Source organism: Schistosoma mansoni (assembly GCF_000237925.1).
Source record: "Schistosoma mansoni, WGS project CABG00000000 data, supercontig 0097, strain Puerto Rico, whole genome shotgun sequence".
Lineage (NCBI taxonomy): Eukaryota > Metazoa > Platyhelminthes > Trematoda > Strigeidida > Schistosomatidae > Schistosoma > Schistosoma mansoni.
In genome coordinates, this window is record NW_017386031.1 from 795,626 (window position 1) to 806,282 (window position 10,657).

Below are 10,657 nucleotides of genomic sequence, written 5' to 3' on the forward strand. Positions count from 1 at the left end.
TTAAAAAAATTTCCCTTATTAAAAAACAATGAAATGTTTACAATTCTATCACCCCCTACCTTCATCTTCTCTCCACCCCCCTACCACCACCACCAGAAAAGGGGGTGGTGATAATATTTCATGAAATATATTATAATTGATATTGATATTTGGCAACAACAAAAAAACATTGTGAAGAAACCATTAATTCAGGTCAATAAATAAAGAACAGAACAGAACAGAACCGTGGTAATTGAAGGAAACAAAAAAACATGAAAAAAATTAGGTGAAGAAATTCTCTGTTTGTTTTTTTTGTTTTTTTTTTAGTTTTTTTCTTTACAAACAGTTAGCAACTGATAAAAATTTATTTGTTGTACAATCAAGATAGAAATCTTTTTTATGAATGAATGTTTCATTTGTTATACTACTATTACCAGTAATAGTAGTAGTCGTAGTCATAGTAGTCGACGTAGAAATAATGGATAAAGGAAATGATGATGATGACGATGATGACGACGGTGATGATGACAATGGTAATGATGGTGATGGAGTTGTGGATGTATATTCCACAATACAACTCCTTGATAAATGTTCATTATTATTACTACGATGATATTGTTTCTCATTGTCAATAGTATTAGTATCATCAACAATGATGACAGATTCAGATGTAACAGAACCAACTCTAACAGTGACATCAATTTCATTCTCATTATTATTATTACCATCATCACCATCATAGGTATTCTCAGTATAGTAATTCATATGGATTGGATTGGTAGTATTATCAATACATTTCGATAATTCAGCATGATTTGATGATAGTTTCATCGAGTCGAACTGATTATGGTTAGATGAATAGTTATTTGAATTGTAATGGGGTAAAAACGGATTTGTATTGTTCATTGTTAAGTTACTATGAATAGTATCATTATTATCAGTAGTATTATTATTAGTAGTGGTATTCATTCGATAATTCTCTTTACCTTTATCAAATAACATTAAATCATATGGATAATTTGAATCGAATCTTTTTGGAAAAGTTCCTAATGAACAGTTTGAATTTAAGAGAGCTAATGATTGTTGACTTGTAGGTAACCATGGTAACGAGAATGTATTCGAAGTGAACTGCGATTTCAAATCATCCACATGAATTGGTTGAGATAATGACGGGCTAATTGGTGAATTCTTTGTTAGTTTATTGAATGAAGATGAGGAGGTTGAGGTGGTAGATGAAGAAGGAGATAAGTTGGAAGAGGACAACGTAGTTGATGTATGATTCGATACAGATACTGAAGTGATCACTTGAGGTATTGAAACAGAATTTGAAAGTGGAACTGTAACAGTAGTAGATGACATTGGTGGAGGTCGAGGTAATGCAGTCCCAGTTGCCATAGCAATAGCAACTGCTGTACGATATGCTTCGATTGTTTCATGATGTTGCTAAAATGATATAAAAGAGACAAGAAAAAATGATATCAAATCTACTTATTTACATACGTAAGTAATATCTAATTGTAGTACTCCATTCATTTTAAATTTAGCAACTACAGTAAAAGCCATTCAATGGTAACGTCTTCAACTGTTATGTTAGTTACTTCAGTTTAATCAAGGTTACTAGGACGTTTTGCTGAAGAGTGCCAAGTAGCATAAAACCTTAGCTCAAAGTTTCTTATGAGCTACATCCAATAATCCAATGTGGACTTAAGTGAACTAGAGAAAAAAATGTTTTATTCTACACTGATTATCTAAGAAAGTGAATAGATCCAAGAATCCATACCGAATAGTAGTCAATCCCTTCAGATCTTGCTGACGATTAGTTCTAAAAATGAATCTTTGATTCATTTAGTATTGTTTGTTCGAATCTTCCCAGAGTGAACATCAACTCTGAGATGCAGCTACATCCAGCTGACGAGTCCCGAATAGGACGAAACGCTCGTCAAACTGGATTCCACTACTAGCCACTATCCATCTTTGCTTACCATGAATCTTTTATGATTTTCTAGTAAGAACTCATAATTTGTATAGTGTAGAATGTTTCCGAGAAGACAAAAAGCATTCATCACTGATCACACAGAATGAAAGTGAATGATCCGCTTTAGGATAAATTTCCCGAAGTTCTAATAAGAAATCTTGACGTTTCAGAAAAAACTAGTCTGGTAACTATTGAAAATTTCGAAAGAACATCACGGTGAGACTATAATTCACGGATGACCTTTGATTGGTGCTAAAGTGATCTTCAGAATGCCCATCTACTAACTAGGACTAAATGAGGGTTGTATATTAGTATGAAGATTCAGAATTATGATTTCCAGTTGATGGTTAGGGTTAAGAACTAGATTTAAGGTTTTCATCATCAATTGAATCAACCGAAATGCCGAAATGATATTTAGCCAAACGGATGAATAAATTTCGTGCCAAAATCTGATTGCTTCGTCCATAAATTATAGCCTCGCCAACACTACAATAGTAATATGAGTTGACTGAAGTTTGAAAATGTGTGGTATTTTATTAAGTTGTTGAGTTTTTGATTGGGATTACATATCAATCAATGTTAGGTCACCATTGAAAACCTGGAAGCACTGGAAGGTTCGTAACTCGAACCTAGGACCTTTAGCCTCAGATGCGAACGCTTAACCTTTAAACCACTAGGCCGACATCCAACGGTGTTAAGGTCTAATTTCAACCAATCCACGAAATTGAGCGATCATCTTCCATACTAAAATGAAACAACCGTTCAATGCTTGTAGGTTTTCAATGGTGGTTCATATTCCTGACTATTCTTTCCCTAAATTAATTTTTCTAATGATTATTGACACAATGAGTGTTTATGTAAATTATAGTAATTTAATGTTCGAATTCATGAGTCAATTCAAGTTAGACCACCTTGGAAAACTTGTAAGCACTGGACTGCCGTTTAGTCCTATTATAGGACACTGTTGGATGTCGGCTGTGTTCTAGAGGTTAAGCGTTTGCGCGAGAGACTAAAGGTCCTGGGTTTGAATCCTGTGTGCAGGATCGTGGATGGGCACTGCTGAGGAGTCCCATACTAGGACAAACTATCCGTCCAGCGCTTCTTCCAGATTTTCAATGGTGGTCTAACATTGATCCATTTATCATATCCGTTGGCCGGATATCATCAGCAACAGCCTTCTGTAACAGAGGACAAACCAACTTCCAGCTGAAGAGGAAACTAAGAAAAGACATTAGAAGTGAATCGGACGTACATTATGGAAATCACCAAAGTACATCACGAATCAAACCGTAACTCGGTATCCTGAAAGGAAACGAAAAAGATGAAGATCAAAGAACACACTACGTCGGGAATCGGAAACAGACATGAAAAAGATGAATACCAATTGTAAAGGATTATCCAGGATAGAATTGTATAGAGACTGCTGATGAGTGGACTTATGCTCCTCCACCACAGGTGGTATTAGGCGTTAGTAACTAAGTAAGTACTTTACACATAAAAATTATCAAATCATTTTAATGAAACAATTATTATTATCATCATTATAACTCACCCCTAAATGTGTTTTCAAATTGCCTTTTGTTGAAAATCTTTTATCACATATAATACATACAAATGGACGTTCTTCTATAAATAATAATGAATCAATAATAAAAACAAAAAAAATAATCAATAATCAATCAATTAATTTAAACATTTTTGAATAATGATCAATATTTAAAAATTGAATCGGTGACATATTGTTTGACCTTGATTTTAATAAATTTAAACAAAATTTTATGAATTTAATTTAAATGAAATGAGTATAATATAAGATTAATGATTTAAATTTTGTATGTATGTATGTATGTATATACACGTATCGAACGAGTGAAATATCACTGAGCCTTAGTCAAATCATTCGGTAGTTGGATCATTGAATATTGAACAGATTATCGATCCTTATCAAGGTCAAGGACAACCGACGTGTATCAGTTAGTCGTATGCCATAGACTGACTCATATGGTGATGGTGGTCTCAAAATCTGCTCTGTGTTTATTCTTATTAATATATTTCCGCAATAGCGTCTTTAAAGTAGATATAATACCTTGATACGTCGAAGGGGTAATCAATATTAGGTGCTGATCTTAAGATGTGACTTTGAAATTAGCTTTCGATCATACCATTCCTGTTTAACTTGAGTAAGCCCTCAATCATTCAACATAGATCATCTACGTTTGGGATTTATACATCCTTTCATAAAATGCTTACAACCTGTCATAAGTCTAACTATTGAGAAACTCTAAATATATTGGTAAGCAAAGATGGATAGTGGCTAACAGTGGAATCCAGGAGACGCGTTTCGTCCTATTTTGGGACTTGTCAGCTGGATGTACCTGCCACATCTCACTTGTTGATGTTCACTCTGGGACTCGAACCTCGTACCTTTCGCTTCAAACGCCATCATGTTATCCACTCAACCACTGAAGATTCAGACGAACAATACTAATTGATTCTAAATGTATTATCATGATAACTTGTATACTGTATACTTTCGTCACTGTCCTTTGAGGAAATGATAGTTGATTACCATGGAATTTATACTTCAAATTTGTCCATGAACGAGAAGAGGTGTCGTTTAAGTGAAACTGATTAATATGAATAACTGTTAATCACTATTTAAAAATTTTCTATACATAGAGTAGATGGAACATGGCTAGCGATAGAAGCTAGGATGTGTGTCTCATCCTATCTAGGACTCATCAGCTGGATGTATGTGTGTAACTTAGAGTTGATGTTCATCCCGGGATTCAAATCTAGTATCTCCGACTTTAAGTGACAGAGTGTTTTTCACTTAGATAATAAGTCCCAACCTATCATTTGCTTGTTAAATGGCTATAAAATTAGATATTTATTGAAATATTGTTTATTTTGTGCTGAAAATTATGACTACTGTACACGAGAACTGTGCAAAGCTATACACATTTATTTACATAATCTGTGTAGGGACTGAACTATTAAGATCCCAAGTGGTTGGCATTGATTGATAGGAAACCTTGTTCAATCTAGGTTGCATGCTTGTTGGTACTCATCAACTGGGGCTAATTGCGATCTTAATAGAACGAATGCTTCACTTGATTATCGAATCTGTATCATTGAACTTCACAATCTACAACTTAAACACCAAGTTCTTCAGGTTGCCACTGACCTCTAGTAGGACTCGGATATTTATAGTTTATTGATCATTGGTTAATGACCAATATAGTATTTGTATTATTCTACTTAATAAGATTCTCACTTATGAACCAGTGTAGTGAACAGAACACGAATGGGGACAATCGAATGTATTTAACACGGATATTACAGACTATCTCACTAAAATCTGACAACCATACAGTAAACAGTTAATTTGCAAACTATCAACCAATTGTTTCAGTCTTGAACGTTCCTTCTGCAAATATCAGTCCATAGTCTTTGATTATTACTGTACATACAGTTTCATACCGACTGCGTTTCGTTTCCATTCTTTCCTTATCAATCTTCTAGTGAAATACATTCAATGCCCGACCATCGTTATATACTTGTGTGAATATAAGTAACCCACACCACACCAATTGTACTGAACTTAAACGTCGAATTCCTTGAGTTAATCAGATTCCTTTAAGGTATATACGATGCCATCAAAAAATATACACAAAAATTAGTCAGTACATCTGAGACTGATTGTTCATTATGAGTTTCCAAGTGATTTCTTCACGTTCCCAAACTTTGAAGCAACTACATGACAACTGAAGAGCTTAATTAACTTATAGAAGCTTCCAAGTATGTTTGAAACAATTGAAGATGAGAGATATATATATTCCCATAGATAAAAGGGAGATAGAGAATATACATGATTTACTTACCTGTATGTACACGATAATGCATTGTTAATGCACTACGACAACTTAATACTTTATTACAAACACCACATTGATTTGGACCAAGTGTACGTTGAAAACGATCAGCTAATTGACGCCATAATATATTTTGTGATTGATCAATTTTCATAAATTGTTCTAAATAATCTTCAGATGGACGTGATGATGTTGTTGTAGTTGTAGTTGATGTTCGTGTAGTTGTCGTCAGTGTCGTGGTTGTTACCATTGTCGACGGTACTTGTTGCTGTCTTTGTACGGTTAAACAATCTTCATCATAGTCATCATCATCCTCACCATTATCATCATCGTCACCATCACTATTATTATGAAGGTTCATCTTCTGCTCATAATTTCCACATTCTATTCGTGGTGATACTTTGAATGGACCTAATTCATCATTTGGACTTTCTTCATTCATTAAATATTCTTCATCCATATTCATCATGGATTGATTCTCGGGATAATGTTGATTTAGAAAGAATCCAGAAGGAAGTTGATGCTGATGTTGTTGTTGTTGTTGTAAACGATGTTTATACATGAATTCATGATTGTTATTGTTGTTGTTATTGTTTAAATTATTCGATAATGGTGTTGATGATTTTGGCGGCCAATTATAATTTGAATTTGTAAATAAGGTTAATAAGGTTTGTGGTATCATAGATGTACTACTCTGACTATTTGATAATGATAATAATCTATTATTCATTTGTTCTAATGTATATGATCTTTCTTTCATCATTGTTGTGAACATTGCTGTATGGTGATTATGATCATTATTGGGTATAATGGATGGATTGATTGTTGTTGTTGTTGTCGTTGGAGTTGATGATATTGTTGGTTGAACTAAGGTAGCAGCAGCAGCAGCGGCTGCCGCCGCCGCATAAGCTGCAGCTGCGGTGAATAAATCTACCGATGATGATGACGATAAGGATGATGATGGTTGATATGGTGTTCCATATAAAGATGATATTTGAGAATATGGAGACAAATCATTATTATTAACCGCTTTTGTTAGTCTTCCTTCACAACTATTCATCACATTACTCGATGTAGGAGGTAGATATGGGATAGTGGATGATGGTATACTATGATGTTCTGATGAAGATGGATATGGTAGAAATGGCATGAATTGATTCATTGTTATACCTTTAATATATGATTCATACAATTGGTTATCTTCAACAGTTTGTTTATTAAGTAGTTTGTTCACAGTTAAATCTAATGGATAATCATTGATGGATATTTCATCTTTATTTATACTACTAGAATTCATTATTTCAGTAGTAGTTGTAGTAGTAGTATTAGTAGTATTAGTAATAGTAGTATCTTTGTTTAATTGTTCCATATGTCCTGAATTCCCAATTCCACTATCATATGATGATTTCATTTGATCATAGACTAATTCAATTGGACTTATTGTATTACGATGATGGTTACTTCCATGAGGATTCATTGCTGTTTGATTCTTTGGATTTGTGTATTCATCATGATGAAGATTATCTGTTTTATTATGTTGTAATGTTTGATGAATAAAATCTAATTCAGTATTCAATGATGATTGTTGTGAAGATTTCAAATTTGGCCAATCTGTTTAGAAGTAAAAAGAAGAGATACACAAGATTCAATTTCATCATAGATCCTATTGAAAGTAATGTTAAACCTAGATTGATCTTATATGTATATATAGGGATATTGAGCAACTATTTTTTTAATATCAGAAGGGGTTTTGTGGATAAGCCCCAAATGCTCTGGTATGGTTGACAGTGGGGAGAGTCCGCTCTCCCTCTCCAAATGCTTTCACATGGACACGCGTATAGAGTGTCTGCCAGAAAAGTCCTACTCACCGCCTTCTCGTGGCATTACTGTTGTTTATGAAATTGAGAGAATGAAAAGCGAATATTCGGCGCTTTAACCCGGTTGGTGGATACGGAAAGTTCACCTAGGGGAGTAGGAAAACCCTGATACCAAACCAATGGTGCACATAATCTCCAGTATCCTGAAGGAAAAAAATGGCGTATGAATCAATCGTTGGTCATCGGATACCATGGGACTGTATCTCCTTACGATGCTCCACTGCCTTGTGGATCAGACCCTTAGGTCAAAGGCTCCGGGTGTAGCCCCCTAAGAAAACCACCGGTTTCGGTTCAGACACCCGGGCAGTATCCAAACCCTCACACAAATCAAATGAGTTTTGTGTGGCACATATATGTCTGGTGCCCCTTTGTACCAACATTTATATGTTTAAATAGAATAAAATTTGTGGATATTATAGTAATTTTAACAGTTGATACTCACTGCTGAAGAGTCCCACAATAGGACGAAACGGCCGTCTAGTGCTTCTAGGTTTTTACTAGTGGTCTAGCTTTAACTGATTCATGATCTCAACTGTTAAAATAACTATTACTTTTCCCAATATGAGACTTCTAAGTAATGTATTTCAATGACCCAATCGGGGATCGAACCCAGGTCATGCAGGTTTCATATTCAGCCTTCTATCATAATGATACATATCCAGTTTGATACACGTTTCGTCCTACTTGTGACTGGTTAGCTGGATGCACCTGCATCTCAGACTTGTTGATGTTCACTCTGGGACTCGAACCTAGTACCGTTCGCTTCAATTGACTCATGATTTCAACTATACAAATATTGAAATCTCCGCAAAATCCCTTCTGATAATTATTTAGATGATCAATCATTACTACTGTTATTATTACTCACAATAAATACGACTACAAAATGACTTCATACTAGACCTTATCCATTAATCTACATAGCAACAATAAGGAAACGATCTAGAAGTAACAATTGAAATGTGGATACAACAACTAATCAGAGAAAATTCAAATCACTTCATAATGATTGTCATCAACAAGGCATTGACAACATGACACTTATACAAGACACGTGTCACCCTATCCTATTAAAACAATAACGTAATATTTAATTACTATTGATTAGTTGGCCATGTGGTTGGCCAAAGGTGGAGCAGGGGTTGAAGACATTTCTTCTGTACGCATAGTTCCAGTTTCTTCATCATGATGGCTACTGCCTCCAATATTTAATTATTATAACGTTTGGTTTTCAGCATAGCAACAAATACCCTTGAGTAATTTGAATTGTATACATGATATGTAATTACACTTTTGTTTGTCATAGTAATATAGTCAGAAGAGGTGTTATCGATTAATTGGCGTACTTAATTCTCTTGTCCCAAGTAAGTTTTTTTTAAATTGTACATGTTACGTAACCAACTAGTGAAAATCAATCTTACAAAGAGAGACAGAGAGAGATAAGTGAAGAAACGATTAGGTAAGAAGTGTGTCTTAACTTTGTATACAATATACTCTCTTTGACACATGGATACTAAGCTTAAATAATAATCGGTTATTAGTATAGGGTTGTGGAGATTGTTAAAGTTTTTGATTGAGATCATGAATCGATCAATGTTAGACCATCAATGAAAATCTATAAGTATTAGATAGCCGTTTCGTCCTAGTATGGGACTCGATTATAATTCAACAGTCTCCACAATCCTATACTGATAATTATCATGTGCTTACTAGTGACTTGCTTCCAGAGTAAAGCTGTGACCGGTGTAGTTCAACTGTATCGGATGTGAGGTAGTTATCTACTGAAAACAATAGTCACTCAATGTTATGGATTGATTAAAGTTAGACATTAAAATTATTGGATGCCAAATTAATGGCCTAGAGGTCAAACGTTCGTATGTGACACCGAAAGACCTGGGTTTGAATCCAGTGTAAAGGATTGTTGATGCGCACTGTTGAGGAGTCCCATACTAGAACGAGACGGTCGTCCAGTACTTTCAGGTTTTCAATGGTGTCAATAATTTTATATAAAAACAACTGAATCATTTTAAAATTATGACTGTCTTAAGTGAATTGCTTGTAAGAACTGTAAAATTTCAAAGAAGCTTAAAGAGATGGATCAAAAATAGATAGACAGACGAACACAGCAAGAATAGGAGGTAAACATGTGGTAATAAGTGTTTAGTTCGATCCTATGTGGATCTTGTGTAATCGATCACTCAATCATAGATTTAACCCACACACACACTTGTCATACAGAAATTCTTATAGCCGTGTAACTGTATGTTAAGCATATCAACTTATATTCTCTAAGTGGGTTCTGTTAAATTACTGAGGCCAGGAACAAACTGAAGTACTTAGTCTTATTGATTTCGATTCATTTTGATTTATTCTAATATTTGAATACAATACGACTGTGGTTTTCTATTATTGACCGACTTTACTTAAATAACAAATTGTGGAGCAATGAACAATTGTTTCATCTTTGTATGAGACACCCCTCAGTGACAGTATGTATCCAAGATCTTAATAAGTTTCAAAATCGGGAAATTCAGGTCGTGAGATCAATGCTTAGCACTGAAGGAACTGAATTGGCATTTAACGACTTAATGACTAATGTATATTCATGATATTGTCCAAGGCTTGTCCTTCAACACCCACCATAAAGTAAATGAACATCAACAAATCGCAACTTATTATTGGGATTTCAGGAATAACGGCATGAATTTAGTCACAAGTAAGGATATGGTAAATGGTACAGCATTGAAGTAGAACTGAACAATTCATCGAAATCTCCACAATACTCTACACCGCATAATATACAATTATTAATCTATTTTTGATTAAGATCATGAATCAATCAATGTTAGATAAGCAGTGAAAACTTGGAATCAGTGGATGGTCGTTTCGTCCTATTGTGGGACACCTTAGCAGTACGCATCTACGATCCTGCCTCGCAAGATTCGAACTGA

The 10,657-nt window shown here is 34.5% G+C and overlaps 1 protein-coding gene across 1 annotated transcript; it reads right to left on the reverse strand.

Annotated features, from left to right (window-relative positions):
- Positions 1-315: 315 nt before the first annotated feature.
- Smp_128060 (hypothetical protein) lies at positions 316-9,940 on the reverse strand (the record flags this gene model as incomplete). Its single annotated transcript, XM_018790461.1, has 7 exons — positions 316-1,422; positions 3,507-3,580; positions 5,839-6,000; positions 6,211-6,307; positions 6,698-7,071; positions 7,222-7,440; positions 9,934-9,940. 7 exons carry the CDS (start codon positions 9,938-9,940, stop codon positions 316-318), a joined length of 2,040 nt encoding a protein of 679 aa, XP_018646275.1.
- Positions 9,941-10,657: the final 717 nt, after the last annotated feature.